Genomic DNA, 21,839 nt, shown 5'->3' with positions numbered 1-21,839 from the left:
ACAGGGAAAGAGGCAAAATGATGAGGCAAAGGAATACATTCCAAGTAAGGGAACAGGACAAAACCCCAGAAAAGGAGCTAAGTGAAACAGAAATGAGAAACCTACCTGACAGAGAGTTCAAACAAAGAGTGTTAAGGATGCTCACTGATCTGGGGAGAAGAATAGATGAACTCAGTGAGAATGTCAACAAAGAAATGGAAGATATAAAAAAGAACCAATCAGAAATGACGAATACAATACTGGAAATGAAAAATTCACTAGAGGGACTCAAAAGCAGAGTAGAGGATACAGAAGAATGGATCTGTGAGCTGGACAAAAGACTAGAAGAAATTACCCAAGCTCAACAAGTAAAAGAGAAAAGAATTAAAAAGAGTGAGGACAGTCTAAGGGACCTCTGGGGCAACATCAAGCACACTAACATCCATGTTATAGGTCTCCCAGAAGGAGAAGAGCAAGACAAAGGGGCAGAGAATCTATTTCAAGAAATAATAGATGAAAACTTCCCTAACCTAAGGAAGGAAACAGACATCCAGGTACAGGAAGCACAGAGAGCCCCAAACAAGATAAACCCAAAGAGACCCACACCAAGACACATCATAATCAAAATGTCCAGAATTAAAGATAAAGAGAGAATCCTAAAAGCCGCAAGAGAATGTCAAGTTACATACAAAGGAAACCCCATAAGGCTATCAGCTGACTTCTCAGCAGAAACCTTACAGGCTAGAAGAGAGTGGCACGATATATTTAAAGTGCTAAAAGGAAAAAACTTACAGCCAAGAATACTCTACCCAGCAAAGTTATCATTCAAAATGGAAGGAGAGATCAAAAATTTCCCAGACAAGCAAAAATTAAAGGAGTTTGTCACCAAGAAACCAGTGCTACAAGAAATGTTAAAGGGACTGATTTAAGGGGAAAAGAGAAGACCACAAATAGGAAAAATTATCTATTTCCATGATAAGAGGGTAATGGACACAAATGTACAAAAAAGAGGTTAGATATGATATCAAAAACATAAAATGAGGGAGAAGGGGAGTTAAAGAGTAGAGCTTTCAGACAGAAGTCAAACTAAAGAGACCACCAATTCTGTATAGAAGGAGAAAGGAACAGAGAAGGACTACTAAAACACTGAGAGAAAAAAAAGTTAAAAAAATGGCAGTAAGTGCACACTTATCAATAGCTACTTTAAACATCAATGGACTAAATGCTCCAATTAAAAAGCAAAGGGTGGCTGATTGGATAAAACAACAAGACCCATATATATGCTGCATACAAGAGACACACTTCAGACCTGAAGACACGCACAAACTGAAAGTGAAGGGGTGGAAAAAGATACTCCACGCAAATGGCAAAGAAAAGAAAGCTGGGGTAGCAGTACTCATATCAGACAAAATAGACTTTAAAACAAAAACTGTGAAAAGAGACAAAGAAGGGCATTACATAATGATCAAAGCAACAATCCAACAAGAGGATACAACACTTGTAAATATCTACGCACCCAATGCAGGTGCACCTAAATATATAAAGCAGTTATTAACAGACATAAAAAGAGAAATAGACAGTAACACAATAATAGTAGGAGACTTTAACACTCCACTTACACCAACGGATAGATCATCCAAACAGAAGATCAATAAGGAAACATTGGCCTTAAATGACACACTAGAACAGGTGGACCTAGTAGATATATACAGAGCATTCCATCCAAAAACTGAAGAATACATGTTCTTTTCAAATCCACATGGAACATTCTCCAGGATTGATCACATATTAGGCCACAAGACAAGTCTCCATAAATTTAAGATGATTGAAATAATACCAAGTATCTTTTCTGACCACAACAGTATGAAACTAGAAATCAGCTATAGGAAGAAAATCAGAAAAGCCACAAATAGGTGGAGATTAAATAAAATGCTACTGAACAATGACTGGGTCAATGAAGAAATCAAAGAAGAAATCAAAAAATACCTGCAGACAAATGAAAATGAAAATATGACATGCCAGAATTTATGGGTTACAGCAAAAGTGGTTCTAAGAAGGAAGTTTATAGCAATACAGGCCTATCTCAACAAACAAGAAAAATCTCAAATAAACAATCTAACAATGCACCTAAAGGAACTGGAAAAAGAAGAACAACCAAAGCCCAAAATCAGTAGAAGAAGGGAAATAATAAAAATCAGAGCAGAAATAAATGAAATAGAGACTAAAAAAAAATAGAAAAAATTAATAAAACCAAGAGCTGGTTCTTTGAAAAGATCAACAAAATTGACAAACATTTAGCTAGACTCACCAAGAAAAAAAGAGAGAAGGCACAAATAAGTAAAATCAGAAATGAAAGAGGAGAAATTATAACAGACACCTCAGAAATACAAAAGATTATAAGAGAATACTATGAATAGCTATATGCCAACCAATTTGACAATCTGGAAGAAATGGATAAATTCTTAGAATCATACAACCTTCCAAAACTGGATCAAGAAGAAGTAGAGAATTTGAATAGACCAATCACCAGTAAGGAGATTGAAACAGTAATCACAAACCTCCCCAAAAATAAAAGTCCAGGACCAGACGGCTTCCCTGGTGAATTCTACCAAACTATTCAAAGAAGACTTAATACCAATCCTTCTCAAACTCTTCCAAAAATTTGAGGAGGGGGGGAAGCTCCCTAACTCATTCTACGAAGCCAACATTACCCTGATACCAAAACCAGACAAGGACAACACAAAAAAAAGAAAATTACAGGCCAATATCACTGATGAACATCGATGCGAAAATCCTCAACAAAATACTAGCAAATCTCATACAACAATACGTTAAAAGATTATACACCATGATCAAGTGGGATTTATTCCAGGTATGCAGGGATGGTTTAACATTCGCAAATCAATCAACGTAATACACCACATTAATAAAATGAAGAACAAAAATCACATGATCATCTCAATAGATGCAGAGAAAGCATTTGACAAGATACAGCATCCATTTATGATAAAAACTGTGAATAAAATGGGTATAGAAGGAAAGTACCTCAACATAATAAGTGCCATATATGACAAACCCACAGCTAATATCATCCTCAATGGTGAAAAACTGAAAGCTATCCCTCTAAGAACAGGAACCAGACAAGGATGTCCACTGTCACCACTCCTATTTAACATAGTACTGGAAGTCCTAGCCAGAGCAATCAGGCAAGAAAAAGAAATAAAAGGGAAAGGAAGAAGTGAAACTGTCACTATTTGCAGATGACATGATTTTATATATAGAAAACCCTAAAGAATCCACCAGAAAACTTTTAGAAGTAATAAACGAATATGGTAAAGTTGCAGGATACAAAATCAACATACAAACATCAGTTGCATTTCTATACATTAACAATGAAGTTGCAGAAAGAGAAATTAAGAATACCATCCCATTTACAATTGCAACAAAAAGAATAAAATACCTAGGAATAAACTTAACCAAAGAGGTGAAATATCTGTACACCGAAAACTATAAAACATTGCTGAAAGAAATTGAAGAAGACACAAAGAAATGGAAAGATATTCCGTGCTCTTGGATTGGAAGAATTAACATAGTTAAGATGTCCATACTTCCTAAAGCCATCTATAGATTCAATGCAATCCCTATCAAAGTTCCAACAACATTTTTCACAGAAATAGAACAAAGAATCCTAAAATTTATATGGAACAACAAAAGACCCCGAATAGCTAAAGGAATCCTGAGAAAAAAGAACAAAGCTGGAAGTATCACACTCCCTGATTTCAAAATATACTACAAAGCTATGGTAACCAAAACAGCATGGTACTGGTATAAAAACAGACACACAGATCAATGGAATAGAATCAAAAGCCCAGAAATAAACCCACACATCTATGGACAGCTAATCTTTGACAAAGGAGTCAAGAACATACAATGGAGAAAAGAAAATCTCTTCAACAAATGGTGTTGGGAAAACTGGATAGCCACATGCAAAAAAATGAAAGTAGACCCTTACCTTACACCATACACAAAAATGAACTCCAAATGGATTAAAGACTTGAATGTAAGACTTGAAACTATGAAACTTCTAGAAGAAAACATACTCAGTACGGTCTTCAACATCGGTCTTAGCAACATATTTTCAAGCACCATGTCTGACCGGGCAAGAGAAACAATAGAAAAAATAAACAAATGGGACTACATCAAACTAAAAAGCTTCTGCACAGCAAAGGAAACCATCCACAAAACGAAAAGATAACCTAACAATTGGGAGAAGATATTTGCAAACCATACATCTGATAAGGGGTTAATCTCCAAAATATATAAAGAACTCATGCATCCCAACAACAAAAAAAACTAACAACCCAATTAAAAAATGGGCAAAACACCTGAACAGACATTTCTCCAAAGAAGATATACAGATGGCCAACAGACACATGAAAAGATGTTCAAAATCATTAACTATCAGGGAAATGCAAATCAAAACTACAATGAGATATCACCTCACGCCCATCAGAATGGTTATAATTAACAAGACAGGAAACAACATGTGTTGGAGAGGATGTGGATAGAAGGGAACTCTCATACACTGCTGGTGGGAGAGCAAACTGGTGCAGCCACTATAGAAAACAGTATGGAGATTCCTCAAAAAAATCAAGGATAGAGCTACCGTATGATCCATCTATTCCACTGCTGGGTATCTATCCAAAGAACATGAAAACACCAATGCATAAAGATACATGCACCCCTGTGTTCATTGCAGCGTTATTCACAATAGCCAAGACTTGGAAGCAACCTAAGTGCCCATCAAGGGATGAACGGATAAAGAAGATGTGGTATATATACACAATGGAATACTACTTAGCCATAAGAAACAATGAAATCCAGCCATTTGTGACAACATGGATGGACATGGAGGGTATTATGCAAAGTGAAATAAGTCAGAGGGAGAAGGTCAAATACCATATGATTTCCTTCATTAAGTAGTAGATAATAACAACAATAAACAAACACATAGAGACAGAGAATGGATTGGTGGTTACCAGAGGGGAAGAGGGGAGGGAGGAGGGCGAAAGGGATAATTCGGCACGTGTGTGGTGATGGGTTGTAATTAGTATTTGGGTGGTGAACATGATGTAATCTATGCAGAAATAGAAGTATAATGATGTACACCTGAAATTTATACAATGTTATAAACCAATGTTGCTGCAATAAACAAAAAATTTAAAAATAAAAAAAATAAAATAAAAAAAAGAATATCTATGCACCAAATAGCACAGCATTCAAATTCATTGAGGAAAAACTTCAGGAATTGCATGAAGTAGTACGAAATGCATTAGTATAAGGAAACTGATTTATGCTTCCCAGCCCATGACAGCTCAAGTGGACAAAAGATAAATATATGGGAGATTTAGATGCTATAATTAGTAATACATATAATTGATAGGTCAAGCTCTGTAGGCTGAAAGTTTTCCAATGCCCAAGGAATGTTCATAAAAGTGTCTATAAATTAGACCACAATGGAAAATGAGTTCCAAAAGTGGAAATAATATAGGCAACTTCTCTGGTACCGATATGTTAAAGTAGAAAATAAACTTGTAGGATGGAAGGAAGTCCTTACCACCTAGAACTTGTTTCTTTAATGTCAGCTGGTCTTTATAGTAAAAAGCAGTGTTAGAGATAAAGTTGGTCATGACTTAATTATAAAATTCTAAACTATGTTCACATATCACTTCAAAATATATGAATCAAAATGGTAAAAAATTACAAAGACCACAGAACTGCAACATCTGTAATACTTGGAAAATTTCAATACACATCTTTGTAGTTGATAAATCAAGCACAAAGAAAAATTAGGATATATAAGATTTGAATAGTATAATTAATAAGCTTGGTTTTGTGGATATATCTACAACTTTGTGTCCAACAATTTTAAAATCCACATTTTTTAAAGTCATGGAACCATTTATGGAATTGACTAAGCCTCAAAGCTACCCTCAAGAAAATCAAAGGATTGATCATTTTTATAGATCACATTATTTGACCACAATGCAATTAAACTATAAATAATTTAAAAATATAACAAGTTGGAAAAACATCATATATTTGGGAATTAGAATTTTACAAAAGGTCTTCTAAACAACTTGTGGATCACAGGAGAAAACAATGAAAATTAGAAAATATTTAACAGTAAATTTAATGAAACAATATGTATTAAAACTTGTGACATGTAAGTAAAGCAACATTTAGAGGAAAATTTGTAAACTAAATTGCTTAAATTCAAAAAAGAAGAAAGACTAGCATTATCAAGCCTTGCATTTAATTTAACAAGTTAAAAAAAGAACAGCGGAATAAGTTTGAAATTGAAAGGGGAAATAAGAAAGATAAAAGCAGCAATAATGAAAAGTAAAACAAACACAGTAAAGAGGCTCAAGGCAAAAATCAACTCTTTGAAAGGACTAATAAAATAGATTAACCTCTGACTAAGCAAAAAAATTTTAAGAGAGAAGGTATGTATGAATAAAACAGAAATGAATAATGGAGATATTAAGTTGGAAACAAGTGGATATTATAAAATACTTTATGTCAATACATTTGAAAGTTTATATGAAATGATTAAGTTATAAAAATTGCCAAAAATAACTCAAGAAAAAATATTTAAAACCCCAAAGAGTTTTATAATTCTAACTATGTTGATATAGTATTTTAAAATCTAGGACCAAATGTTCCATAGGCATATCTGTGAGACATACCATAAGCAAAAAAATCCATCTTACACGGACTTTTTGTGGAGAAGTAAAAATGAGGGAACATTCATTTTATGAAGCTTGTTAACTGTGCTGTTCAAGTCATGTATTTTCCCATTTATGTTTTTTTTAATATTATAGTAAAAAAAAAATTAAATTTACCACCTTCACTATTTTTAAGTATACAGTTCAGTAGTGTTAAGTATATTCACATTGTTGTGCAACAGATCCCTAGAACTTATTCATCATGCAACCCTGAAACTCTATACACATTAAACACTAATTCCCCCTCCTCCAAGTCCTTGGCAATCACCTTTCTACTTTCTGTTTCTATGCTTTTGACTATTTTAGATGCTTCATATGGTGGAATCATAAGTATTTGTCCTTTTGTGCTTGACTTACTTCACTTAGCATAATGTTCTCAAGGTTCATCCATGTTATAGCATGTGACAGGATTTCCTTCTTTCTTAAGGCTGCATAATATTCCATTTTATGTATATACCACATTTTCTTTATCCATTCATCTGTCAATGGACATTTGGATTGCTTCCACCTCTTGGCTATTTTGAATAGTGTTGTGATGAACATGGGTGTGCAAACATCTCTTTGAGATCCTGCTTTCAATTCTTTTGGATATATACCCAAAAGTAGGATTCTGGATTCTATGGTAATTCTATTTTTAATTTTTTGAGGAAACTCTATACTGTTTTTCATAATGGCTGTACCATTTTACATTCCCACCAACAATACACAAGGATTCCAACTTCTCCACATCCTTGCTAACACTTAATTTCTGTTCTTTTGATAGTGGCCATCCTGATGGGCGTGAGGTGATATCCCATTGTGGTTTTGATTGCATTTCCCTAACGATAGTTACACTGAGCGTCTTTTCATGTGCTTATTGGCCATTTGTATACCTTCTTTGGAGAAATGTCTATTCAAGTTCTTTGCCCATTTTTAAGTTGGGTTGTTTTTATGTCATTGAGTTGTAGAAGTTCCCTATATGTTCTAGGTATTAACCCCTTGTCAAACGTTGATTTGCAAATATTTTCTCCCATTCCATAGGTTGCCTTTTCACTATGCTGACTGTTTCATTTGACACGAAGTTTTAAAGTTTGGTGGAGTCCCATTTATCTTTTATTTTGTTGCTTGTGTTTTTGGTGTCATATCCAAGAAATCATTGCCCAATCTGATGTCCTAAAGTTTTTTCCCTACGTTTTCTTCTAGGAGTTTAGTAGTTTTAGGTCTTATATTCAGGTCTTTAATCAAGTTTGAATTAATTTTGTATAGGGTATAAGGTAACTTCATTCTTCAGTGTGTGGCTGTCCAGTTTTCCCAACACCAATTGTTGAAGAGACTGTCCTTTCCCCATTGTGTAGTCTTGGCACCTGTGTTGAAGATCATTTGCCCATATCTGCAAGGGTTTATTTCTGGGCTCTCTATTCTGCTGCATTGATCCATATGTCTATCTTTATGCCAGTACCACGCTATCTTAATTACTGTTGCTTTGTAGTATGTTTTGAAATCAGGGAGTGTGAGGCTTCCAACTTTGTTCTATATTTTCAAGATTTTTTTGGTTATTCAGGGTCACTTGAGATTCCATACAAATTTTAGAATTTTTTTAAATATTTCTGCAAGGAGTGTCATTGGGATTTTCATAGGAATTGCATTGAATCTGTAGATATCTTTGGGTAGTATGGACATTTTAACAATATTGTCTTTCAATGTGTGAGTGTGGGATGTTTTTCCATTTATTTGTTTCTTCTTTGATTTCTCTTAGCAATGTTTTGTAGTTGTCAGTGTACAAGTTCTCACTTCCTTAGTTAAGTTTATTCCTAAATATTCTATCTTTTTCAATGCTATAGAAAATGGGATTTTTATCTTAATTTCCTTTTTGAATTTGTCATTGTTAGTGTATAGGAATGCAACTGATTTTTGAGTGTTGATTTTGAATCATCAACTTTGCTGAATTTGTTTATTAGTTCTAACTGGCTTTTTTCTGGAATCTTTAGAGTTTTCTATGTATAAGATCCTGTCATTTGCAAACAGAGATCATTTTAATTATCTTCTTCCCTTTCTTTTCCAATTTGCTTGCCTTTTATTTCTTTTTCTGTTGGGCTTTGGCTCAAACTTCCAGTACTATATTGAATAGAAGTGGTGAGAGTGGGCATCCTTGCCTTGTTCCTGATCTTAGAGGAAAAGCTTTCAGTCTTTCCCCCATTGAGTATGTTAGCTGTGGGGCTTTTCATATATGGTTTTTATTATGTTGAGATAGTTTCCTTCTTTTCCTTGTTTGTTGAATGTTTTTATCACAAAAGAGTGTTGAATTTTGTCAAGTGCTTTTTCTGCATTAATTGAGATGATGGTGTGATTTTTGTCCTTCATTTTATTAATGTGGGGTATTGCATTGATTGATTTGCGTATATTGAACCATCATTGCATTCCTGGTATAAATCCCACCTCAAAAACTTATGCTAATAAATGAGAATGACTGAATATAACTATATTAAAAAACATTCAACTAGAGACATTAGAACCGTAATGAACCTAAAGAAACTAAAGAGAAATAAAGAAATAAATAATAAAAATTATTAATAAATAATAATTTATTAATATTAATATTCACTTATAAAACAAGAAGTAGGAATATTGTAGAACATAGCACTAAATCCAAGATCTTTTTTATTTTTAAGAGGTTAAACAGGAATAGTTTATCTTCCTTTTGAGTTTGTTTCTTTCCTTTTTTTTTTTTTTTTTTGCAGGGGAGGATTCGCCCTGAGCTAACATCTGTTGCCAATCTTCTTCTTTTTTTTCCTCCCCAAAACCGCAGTGCATGGTCATATAGTCTAGTTCTTCTGTGTGAGCCACTGCCACAGCATGGCAACTGACAGATGGGTGGTGTGGTTCAGCAACCGGGAAATGAACCCGGGCCACCGAAGTGGTGAGAGTGCTGAACTTTACCCACTAGGTCATTAGGGCAGCTCAAGATCTGGTTTTTTGGAAGTCATAGTAAAATGTAAAAAGCCATTAGCTAACTGAATCAAAAAAATTACAAATACATAAAAATGAGATTGCAGAATAAACATAGTGAGGAATTTAGAAGAATTATGAGACATATTTGTCTCAACTCTGAAAATAAATTTGGAAACCTGGATAAAATGATTAATTTTCTAAGAAAATAAAAATCTCTTAAATTGATCCTCCAAAATACAGAAAATGTAAACACACCCATTATCATAGAAGAATAAAGTTGTCAAAGGGCTAACACCCTCAAAACACCAAACCTACATGATCTGATAGGTGAATTTTACTAAGTTTCCAAGGAGAAGGAATCTGCAATGCTGTTGCAACCTCTCCTTAACAGGAAAAAGAGAGAGAAAGCTTTGACATTAATTTTATGAAGTGGAGCATGGTCTTGATAATATCAGTAATGTCTAGTCATTAAGCATATAGATTCCAGCCACACTTTGAGCCAGTCACTAAACCTTTGTGTCAGAGTTAACTGTCCATCAAAATCCACTTTTCTTTTCCATAGAATATAGTTGTAGCTGGGATATGATTCCTACTTAAGAATTTTATAAGCCCCCTTTCAGCTAGGCTAGTTCTCAACCATGGAACGTGACCAGAAGTGATGTTTCCCATTTCAAGGCTAAGACTTATTTAAGCAGATGTACCCTCCTTGTGTAAGGCAGAATAATGCCCCCACAAAGATCCTAATCCCTGCAACCTGTGATGTTACACAGTAAGGGGGAGAATTAAATTGTTAATCATCTGACCTTAAAATAAGTTTATGTTGGATAACCTGGGTAACAGGCAGACCCAGTGTAATCACAACATTCTTTACAGTGGAAGAGGGGGGCAGGAGAGTCAGTATCAGAGTGATGTGTGGTGAGAAAGACTCATTGGCCAATGCAGGCTTTAAAGATAGAAGGGAGTCATGAGCCAAGACGTGTGGGTAACTTCTAGAAGTTGGAAAAGGCAAGGAAACATATTCTCTCCTAAAGCCTCCAAAAGGAATGCAGGCTTGCCAACACCTTGATTTTAGCCCATCCATTTTCGGAACTCTGCCCCTAGAATTGTAAGAGATTAAATTTGTGTTGGTTTAAACCACTAAGTTTGTGGTAATTTATTACAGCAGCTTTAGGAAATTAATACTTTCTTCCACTCTCTTTTTCCTCTTTTGCCAGCAGGATGCAGTTAACAGTGAAACCGTAGGTGGTGGTTGAGCCACAAGATAGAAGGATCCTGGGCCTCTGAATCACCAAATAATGTGAAATCATCTGCTGACTGAAAACACACGCTTGGATGTTTGTGTGAGAAATAAACCTCTATTGTATTTGCATGATGACATTTATTACAACTGTTGATCCCGTTCCAGTGAGTACAACTCTCTGTATCTCCGATTTTTTTATTTAAAAAAGAATGAGAACAACAGTAGTGGCTACCTCAAATAGTTATTGTGAAAATTAAATGTTACTGTATCTAAAGTGTTTAGGGGCCAGCCCGGTGGCGCAGCAGTTAAGTGCACACGCTCTGCTGTGACGGCCTGGGGTTTGCTGGTTCAGATCCCGGGCGTGCACCAACGCACTGCTTGTTAAGCCATGCTGTGACGGCATCCCATATAAAGTAGAGGAAGATGGGCATGGATGTTAGCCCAGGGCCAGTCTTCCTTAGCTAAAAAGAGGAGGATTGGCATCGGATGTTAGCTCAGGGCTGGTCTTCCTCACAAAAAAATAAATAAATAAAAAAAATAAAGTGTTTAGAGTGATTCCTGACACACAGGAAGTACAATATAAATGTTATCATTAAGATCGTGTGCATACACGCATACACACACATACACAATTTATAGTATCTTTTTTGAATATCAATACAAACATTCTAAATAAAAGATTGGCTAATTAGTAGATAGAATCGAGTAATACACTGAAAGAATAATAGTCATGGCCCAAGAGTGATTTCTTTTAAAAATACAAAACTTTCAATATTAGGAAATTCGTTAATATCATTCACAATTTGCCATGAGTGGAAACTAGCTCCTTTCTGGCTCATAAGTTAGGGATAATTTTTATTATCTTTTTTTTTTTTGGAGGGAGGTGAGTGTTTTTCCAATAGTCCAACAACACTGAAACACTGTGGGTTGCAGAAAGTAGCTCAGATGTTAAAATTCTGGGTTTTGTTTTGTTTTTCTCTATCAGAGTTTGGGGTAGGTGTCAAATTAAAACTGCCTAATTCTGATTACGGATGATTTTTCTAGTATCAGGGCCCTATGCTTATGTACTAATACTAATAGTGCAAGACTGGAAATGTAGTATGTAAATCAACATTTCTTTTTACACATGGCATTAAAATTAACTGCAAATAGAAATATTGTCTCCATTGGCATTTATTTAGTAGTATTATATACAGGTGCTTTGAGATTTACCTGTGCCACTATATGGAGGAGCTATTGATTCCTCCATACCAAATTATTTTTTTTTAAATAATTTGATTTTGTAACAAAGTGAAGCATGTTCGTGAAAGACTTAGCCCAGTCCAGAATCTCTACCTTTGGTATGTTACAGGATAAAATGCTCTCTGGGGAGAGAGACTGTATCCTTGTTGTATACTCCTTGCTGAAACTGGCTTTGTTGGTATGCTCTCCTGAGTTTTAGGCCTGGGAGGAGACTTTGGTTTGCTGAAATATTCTGCAACAGGTATTTTCATCTTATTTCTTCTTATAAACAATGGAGGCTTGTGCCCAGCCTCTGAAATAGAAAAAAATCTAAATAAGACCATAGTTGAGACATCAAATATAGCTTCTGCCATGTTTTGGTAGCAAACAACATACAAACACTATATGAAGTTTAGGTGAATCAAATATACCCAAAATTCATAAAGGAATCTATTCTCATGTTTCTTTCTTAGCACCTGCTCATCTTTAATGAGTTATTTGTTCCATAAAATGAAGGATATATTTTTTCCCTCTTAGAATCAAACATTATTTTGGTAGGAATGATTTAGAGCTGCTAAAGGTGATGGGCAAGCATGGGACCAGTGAGAGAAAGGAGAAGGGTCTACGGTCCTGATAGACAAAAAAGAAAATAGACAAGCAGGTTAAAACAGTTGTACTCATAAGACTTTCTCAAGGCCTACATGGTTACACCCAAGGAGAAATAAGGATTTGTAGAGATGCTGAATATCAACACTGGAGACAAAGGGGTACGATTTGGGGATTCTTATACAAAACTTTCCAAATATCTAGACAGGGTAAAATATATTTGGGGCCTATAGGTAAGACATAAATGAGTAATAGGAACCATCAGTGCCATGTGTTATAGTCCTAGGGTGAAGAGTTTGTTAGGAGAAGTCAGGTACAATAGAGCATCCTTGGAGCGTCAGAGTAAGACGTATTTTCTAATTTCTAAACTACATTTATTATTGCCTGTTAGCAAATAGAACCTCTTTTGAGTCTGGTTAACCCCCACGGAACTTGCTGGGGTCTAGAGTGACCTCAAGGAGCTCTAACTGATTACCATATCGTTCCTGGTAGAAGGGGAACTTGTAGAAATAACAAGACAGGCTTCTGTTTTTGTAGACGAACTTCATGGTTGTGTCTCTAGTGTCATTGTTGCTGTGCCTATTTTAAAGCTAGGAGCTGCCAAACCCACAGGGACATTTCACTTGGGCTATTCTGCACCAAAGTAGGACTTTCCACAATTCTTGGTTTTTCTTGGTCCAAGTTGTAGGCTGGGGCTGGACTTTTGGTGCGGACACAAAACTGCTACTCTCTATTATATTTCAGCTGTCCCGTGGGGCATCTGCTTGCAGCCAATTGCCATTTTACTGTTTTCTCTGGTTGACTTTGTTGCTAGTGAAAATCATTTAGCTCAATGACCGTTAAGCTGTGCAGAAGCAAAACTCTGAGATCATTGTCCTTTTGTGAGGTCAATGCAGGGCTTCTCCTGTTGCTGGATTGGCGTGACCAAACCTAGAGTTCCTGCTGTCCTGCTGTCTTGCTTCTCAAGGAGTGTCTGTCCCTGATGAGGCACTTTGCCTTTCAAAACAAAGTTAACTTTATGTCAAATTTATCTCTATGAGCAATTCAGCAGATGCTGCGCCTTAAGAGTGGCTGGAAATCACTATTGTATATACTGCCTTCAAAGCCGTAGATCCTTAATATCTGTGTCCCTAACTGGTTAGATGCTTACTGGTTTCCTTATACCAACTCAGTAATTATCACAAACCGTACTTAACCTTTTGGCACTTCCTTATTTCCTTCAGATCCTTGACTTGACACTCTAAATCAGTTGGAGAAAGAGAAAATGAAATTCACAGACACAAACAAGTATTTTCTATACAAAAAAATTTCTTTGTTTTTCAATGCAGACAGTATTAAATGTACTTTCCAATGACAATTCTTCTGACTTTGAGTAAATATATAAACAGTACCTCATATATTACTCAAGATAGACAGACTGACCCTGACTATCTCCCAGTCTCCAATTGTGTGGAAACCTTAAGAGGGAGATAAATTACAATACAAAATTCTCCTCTGTCTTAATACTTTCTAAAATTACATACTGTATGTTTTGAATATTTATTTTCTCTGAATTTAAGCTTTATCGAACATTTAATTTTAAAGCAACAAGATTTTCTCTCCCAGCTTAAATAACATCTTACCACATTCTTTCACCCAGATGTTCTACATAAATGTGTATTTTCTTCTGTCATTGAAATTACAAGGTTTAAGAAAAATTTCTACTGAAATAATTTCCAATCCTCGTAATAGTTATTGTTCCCCCCGGCAGCCCCCAGGAATGTGTTAGAGAAAATTAAGTGAAGCAATTTATTTTAATCTTGCATTGTTCTACACACAAAATGTGATACCTGTGTGATGTGCAATTAACAAAATATACAATAACAATACAATTTTAGTTTCTTTTACTGCTTCCATTTTTACGTAAACTAAAAAAACCCTGCATTTTCTTAGATTCCTATATGGCTGCTCTTGCTTTGCCCTTAGCGGAAGGAAAGGAAGACATAGCCCTGCCAACATGCTCTAAACAATAGGATTTAGAACAACTCTCATATTACATTTACGAAAATGAAAGAAAACAAATACACACTGTTGTCATTTACTGAATAAAGAGGAGACTTAAAACCTCAGCATGTTTAGTGTTTTGAAAGGTAAGAAGAAGAGAATTGAAAGTCTTTATGGACCACATGGCCTCTAGGTGGCCATTGTGTCTGCCTACCTGGCCAGCTGAGGTCTTTCCCTAGGTCTGGTCAGCGCTTCTGATTTTGCAGGTGAATTTGGGGGTGATTTGACTTTGGGTGGCTTCCCAGTCTCTGCTGCTGGTTCTGCTGAGGTGTTTCTTCGCTGGTGAGTCAACAAGTTTATCTCAGCCAGCTCAGCATGAATCAAAGCTGAGACCCACTCTTTTTCTGATTTAAAAAAAAGAGGGGGGAATGAAGGTTATAAGTATCATGTTGGTTAGAAACATAGGATTAGATCTTTTATCCAGCACTCTGGTGTGAAAGGCTGGTAATCTGTGTTCTAGGAAGGCTAAAAAAAGGATACCTGTACGAAATAATAAGTACAATATGATCTCATTAAAATACAGACCAATAGTTAAATACTAAATAGTTACAAGTATATCTGGAAAGATTTACACCAAAGTATTCACTGAAATGAGGTCTATGATAATTTTCCTGATTATTGTTCTTCTTTTGTTTTTTTTTTTTTTCTGGTTCATCTGTTTTTTTCTCCCCCAACAATAAGCACTTATTACTTGTGTAATTTTTTTTTAAGTTACATTTTTAAAAAAGGAAAAGAAAAATAGAGAATAACTAAAGACTCCTTACCCCCAAATATTTCTCAATTGCCTGCCAAGTCGTCTTGAATTCCTAGGGTAAGGTACTGTTTCCAAAATGCTCCCCATTTAAAACATTACTCTGTCCCTAACACACTGGTATCTCCCAACTTTGATTAGTGCAGTCTCAAAGTGTACCCAAAGCAGCATTATCAGCATCACCTGGGAACTGTTAGAAATGCAAAATCTCAGGCCCCGGCCACCTCAGAAGTTTTGCCACAGTAGTCTGATGACCAGCTAGGTTTGAGGATAGCTGCTCTCTGCTACTTATGGTTGTCCCACTGGAACTGGCATATGTTTTCATGGAACAGGCCAGGAGGGGCCTAAAGGAGCCGGGAGATGACTAAGTTGATGGTTTTGGTGGGGAATTGGCAGAGCTGTTGGAATCTGGAACTTGGAAGGCTGTACTACTGCCATCCATACCCAAGAAGGAAACTGGTTCTGGGTTCAGGGAGAGCCCTGGGTGTGTGGACCTAGGAGGAAAAACACAAACCGGCCCTGGACACAAGTGTTTCGCGTCACCCAAAGAAGTTCAGTTTGGGGCATACCAAATTTTGGGTCATTGAATGACCAGCTTTCATGCAGTTGGATTTAGAGGACTGCAAAGACTCTGAAACTGAAACACTAGGCACATAATATTGCAACATTATCTTTGCAAATCCAAGGTAGAAAACTTCAAATATTGGCACATTCCTAGTTGCTGACAATAAACTGAGCTCAGTGTTTGCAAATGCTTATTTTAATCTCACCTTTTGAACTTGCATGAAGCAGCCACTGTAGAACTTCTGCCAGAGAATCAGTACGTAAAATGTTACAGAGCTTGGCCAGAATCTGACAGAGAATATTAGAGTTACATGGTGAGCAAAACGGTACAGGCTTATAAGGTTCCCTTTACTTGCTCCACAATCTCATCTTCCCAAATGTCACTCTGTGCACGATGCTCAATTAAGTTAATTGGGATTTAACTTGGGAGCCAGATTTCAAATAATACACAGTGGAATCTTAACAAAACAATATCTCCAATACAAGGAGTAGTTTAGGTTAGGCTATGCAGTTTTTCTCTTGTTTTGTCTGTTCAGTATCAAAATCTTCTGGAGGAGCAATTCACTTTTCTTCTCTTGGGGAATTGATCCTTTCCCACTGCACCATGGGGTTCTAATGGGGATCTTTCAGATGAGCTCTATGTTTAGGACTCATGTATACAAGCCAAAAAATCTTGATAAGACCTATTTTCTCTCTTTACTCCCTCTTCTTTCATTTATTTAACAAATTGCCAACAACTATTTGATAAAATGCCATGCTGTGTGTGCCAGTTAATATTTTTCAAGCAAAGTGATTCACTAATTAGGAATTAGTGAAAGGAATTAGTTGTGATAAGACAGTCAAGATCCCTTCCTTCAGAGTCTACACGTTAGTGGATTTTGTATCAATTGGTGCCCAGTTAAGTCAATATCTGTAAGGTGGAAGATGCTTTTGAGAGGAGGGCTCTTTAGCAGATGTCCACAAGACCAGTTCTGTAGGATCATGCTGGTCTGTTGATGTGCCCAAGGAAGCAAGGTAGCCTCACTAAAACTGCACTCAGCTCATGTTTTGGTTGAGTTGAAGGCCTGTGTGGTTAGCTGATCTTCTACAGTTCCACTTTGATCTTAGCAGAATTTTTCTTTTTAATTTATGTATTCAACATTCAATAAATACTTATTTAATAATTGCTAGATTCCTAGCACTTCTCTAGGCACTAGAGATAAAGCAGTAACCAAGACAGACAAATAAGAGATCTTATAAGACTTAAATTTTAGTGCGAGTGGGGTGGGGAGGCAGAGACAATACTGAAATAAATACATACAGGTAACCATATCAGATGTGGCGTGTGCTATGCAAAAAATAACGAAGGGTAATGAGATGGAGAGTGACTGGATAGAGAGCTACTTTAGACTGGGTGGTCATAAAAGTATTTCTGAATAAGTGATATTTAAACTGGGACCTTAATGAAAAGAAGGTAACCATTGAGAGGATCAAGGAGAAGAGAATTCTTGGTAGGAGAAAGCCCCTAAGGGTGGGAATGAGCCAAGTCCAGAAAAATCAGTGGTGCCAGAGTGTGGTGGGTGAGGTGGACAGTAGTTCTGAAGACTCCGTATAATATAAAGACTTTAGCCAGAATTGGCAGAAAGTGTATAAACAGAAGTCAAGTCTGCAGATACTCTCCCTTCTTCTCCTCTTTTCCTTTTATTCTCCTTCCCAATTTTAATCATCAGCATAAATTATTATACCCAACGCCACTGTTATGCTTTACTTTTAAAATCGTTCTTTATCAGGATTATTCAGTGATAATCCTTACAACATGCTTTGTTATTTTTAATAGCTACTACAGATACTTATTTAAAACCGCCATCAGAGTCATCATTACAATATTTTGACCCTTAATTCATTGCAGTGGGTCTTACAGTGAGTCAATGTGGGGGTTACTAAAAGGATCTAGAGAAGGAAAACAAAGAATGGCAGATGACAAACATCAGCTGATTGATTGATTCTTGATTATATGTCCTTCTCAGAAATAACTGTGGCTGGAAAGAACCTTCCAGTAGTCTGATATGACATACTACTATTACTATAACTAAGTTTATAACCCCAGGCAGACAAGGTTTGAGGAAACAGTTTTTCACGGGTAAGAGGAGAGATGAATGTCAATTAGAGGAATCTCTGCCTTAAAGTATGTGACGGAAATATCAGGTAATGGCAAGAAGATGGAGGCAGAGCCTCTCAAGCATTAGGAAGATGATAAAGACAGACATGGGAAGAAGAAGGATGAGTTTGTTAAGCGAACACCAAGCTTTTCATTATGTCTAAACCAAAGATTGTGTTTCTGTAAGAATGACAGGATTCTAGGGAGAAGTAAGACTGGAAATAAAGACAGGAGCAGACCTTGCGTTTCAGACAAAGTAGTTTTAAATTAATTCAGATGTCAAAGGGGAACCATTAAAGAGTTTTAAGGATGCTAGTGATGTGATTTTTTTGTATGTTTATGCTGTTCCCAAGTGATGGATCTAATAAACCTGCCTCTTACTTTGATTTCCTGATCCAGGTAGTTTGGTATGCAAACGGTGTTCTCTTTGCCGTCGGTCTTGGTACTTATCACCTCTGAAGAACAGGAGCCAGAAGTAGAGCATGGCTTTGGAGGTGACGGTGGATTTTTTTCCTTAATTTCTTCCTAAATCAAAGGTACAATATAATCAATATGCATTGGCATCCACTTATATTTTCTATAAAAATTGAATGTAAAGTGAATGAGAAGTATTGTAGCTAAATGAGAAACATACGTGAAAGTAAAAAGGAGGTTAGTTTTAATCCTCCCTTAAAGCCTAATTATCAAATATTTGCATTTGGAAACAGAACAAATAGTGATATATTTTTTACTTTTTGTGAAAGCATTTTAAACCCTCGGTTAAACATAAAGATAATTTATCAATGTTTAATGTGTAACTTTTATTTATCTTGCTGCTCCAAATAAGAACCCACTCATGACACATGAGATTTCTGTTGAGTTGGGAAGTGTTCTCTTTTATGACTGGAAAAGGACAGCCAAGAGGTTTTGTGCTGTTTCTGTGAACAGACTACATGATGTGAACTGCTGCTTCCTTGCTCTGCTAAATGGCAGCTGAGAGCTGGAGAACTAAGGAGGTAAACTAATTTGCTTCCCTTGGTTAGCTGGAAGAGGAAATAGAAAGGCGATCTTTTGTTGTGGGTGGTAAATGTACTGTTTACAATTTTTTTAGAAAAAGTTATAGGAGATTTAAGTCCAAGAAGAGTTATAGAAGCCTTAGATCTGTGTGCCTATTCCAAGAAAGGCTTTTTAACCTTCAGAAGTGAGTGATATATAAAGAGACACAGAAGCTAGTGGCTGAATGTGTCAACAACCAGAGACTGTGATGATTGGAATTGATAGAATAATATTTAACTATTGACGTTTAGTGAAAATAAAGCGATATTATATATAGGCACATTCTTCTGTTAAAGTTTATTATGTAGACTTCTTGTTTTGGGGAATAGCAATATATATTTTTTTTTGTTCAACCCTACCACCAAACACAACTATAAAGACAAATTATAATTGAAAAAAACAATCAAAACTGTCAAGGAGTAAATAAGATAGGAATTAATAGGTGAAAAATGAAGGGGAAATGGGAAGCCTGAGATGTAGCAGTGCAGTAGCCATTTTTGCCCTGAAGTCATTGTCTGATCCTAGAGAATGAAAACCTTCATTTTGAAAGCCTTCAAGGTCCTGGAAGACAGGAATCAAAGCTCAGGACCCAAAGAAGGGCCAACAAAGGGCTATCCCCACAAGGCGAAGGTGATAGTGACCTAGAAGTGCAACAGTCTTTGAAGAATATATGGCCTGCGATCAGGGTGTGAACTTGGTTTAAGTTGGTCTAGGCTGGTAGAGCCTCTGTGTTCCTAGAGAAGCAAGCACAAGTTCTCTCTGGAACCAAGTCCATTTATCATGAGCTTCAGATTCCTACAAATAATTTTTCATATATAATTTTCAGCAATTAAGTCATGAGTCAAAGAAGAAATTATAAATGTGAATTAGAAAAAATTTTAACTTAATGCTCATGAAAATGTTACATAGTGAAAATTATGAAAGCAACTAAAGCAATCCTCAGAGGATAATTTATAGCTTTAAAATATACATACATTAGAAAGATAAAAGAAGTTAGAAAAAGAACCAAAAATAAAGTATGTGAATGGAAAGAGGAAAAAGATAACAACATAAATTAACAATACAGAAAAGAAATATACAACATAGAGGATCAAAAAAAACCTCACAATAATTAGTTCTTTGTCACACTAATAAAATTGACAAACTGTTGAGACTGATCAAGAAAAACAGACACAAATTAATAAAACTGATATGTAAAATGATACATCTTACAGATCCTGCAGACATTTAAAAAAGAATATGTGGATATTATGTATAACATTATCAATAAATTTGAATGTTTAAATGAAACAAGTAATTTTTAGAAAAAGAATATATTACAAAAATCAATTCAAGAATAAATAGAAAACTTGAACGGTTCTATAATGAAATAGATTTCAAAGCAAATAATGTTGTCAGGGTTGAAGATAGTAATTTTATAGTGGTAAAAGGGTCATTTCATCAAGAGGACATAACAAACCTAAATAGTTATACTTCTAATAAGAGAGCTTCAAGATACATGATTAAAAACTAATAGAAATGAAAAGAGAAATATAGAAATCCACAGTTTTCATCAGAAATTTCAACACCTCTCTCTCAATAATTGATAGAAAACTAGACAGCAAATCAGTAAGACTATAGAAGACTTAAATGACAGTATCAACCAACTTGACCTATTGATATTTCTGTTACATTCTACCCAACAACAACAGAGTGACTATTCTTTTCATGGGTACATGGAAAATTTATCAAAGTCAACAATATTCTGGGCCATATAACCAGTCTCAATAAATTTAAAACGTTTCAAAGTATACAAAGTATGTTTCAACTACAATGGAATGAAGTTGGAAATCAATCACATAAGGATATCTTAAAAAATCCCCAAATATTTGGAAATTGAATAACAATTTTGAGTAACTCATGGGTCAAATAAGAAATTAAATATAAGCAAGTTAATACATGCTTATATTAGAAAGGAAAAATGTCTCCAATCAATAACCTAAGCTTTCATCTTATATAAAGACTTGAACCAAAATTGATGAAATAAAAACAGAAAATGAAAACAATAGAGATCATCACTGAAAAGAAAAGCTGATTCTTTAAGATCAATAAAACTACTAGACCTCTAGCTAGACACATCAGGAAAAAAGGAAGACACAAATTACCAATATCAGGAATGACAGACAGAACCTCTCTACAGAGCATGTAATCATTAAAAGGACATTTTGTGAATGACTTTATATCAGTAAATTCAAGAACTTGGATAAAATGCACAAATTCCTTGAAAAATACAAAGTACCAAAGCTCACTAAAGAAGAAATAGATAACCTGAATGGTCTATATTTATGAAAATAAGTAACTGAATTTGTTGTTAAAAGCCTTGACTCAAAGAAAACTCCAGGCCCAGATGGCTTCACTGAAGAATTCTATTAAGGAAGGAATAATACCAATTCTGCATAAAATCTCTGAGATTATTAAAGAGGAATTCCCAACTTTTTCTATTAAGCCAGTATTATGCTGATACCAAAACCAGAAAAGACATTACAAGTAAACTACAGACAAATATTC

At 35.4% G+C, this 21,839-nt stretch overlaps 1 protein-coding gene across 1 annotated transcript in view; it reads right to left on the bottom strand.

Annotated features, from left to right (window-relative positions):
- Positions 1 to 12,053: 12,053 nt before the first annotated feature.
- The window catches only part of C8H4orf17 (chromosome 8 C4orf17 homolog), a 59,444-nt gene continuing 49,658 nt past the window's right edge, over positions 12,054 to 21,839 (bottom strand). Inside the window, exons 6-10 of the mRNA XM_087434630.1 lie at positions 18,639 to 18,782; positions 16,327 to 16,408; positions 14,960 to 15,149; positions 13,959 to 14,002; positions 12,054 to 12,469 (exon numbers count right to left, since the gene is read on the bottom strand). Coding sequence (XP_087290756.1) covers positions 12,267 to 12,469; positions 13,959 to 14,002; positions 14,960 to 15,149; positions 16,327 to 16,408; positions 18,639 to 18,782 — 663 coding nt within the window. The 3' untranslated portion in view covers positions 12,054 to 12,266. The remainder of the gene's footprint in view (positions 12,470 to 13,958; positions 14,003 to 14,959; positions 15,150 to 16,326; positions 16,409 to 18,638; positions 18,783 to 21,839) is intronic.

This window comes from Ceratotherium simum, chromosome 8, assembly GCF_057802395.1.
Source record: "Ceratotherium simum simum isolate JZ-2026a chromosome 8, ASM5780239v1, whole genome shotgun sequence".
NCBI classification, from domain to species: Eukaryota; Metazoa; Chordata; class Mammalia; order Perissodactyla; family Rhinocerotidae; genus Ceratotherium; species Ceratotherium simum.
This window is presented reverse-complemented; position numbering and strand designations above follow the sequence as displayed.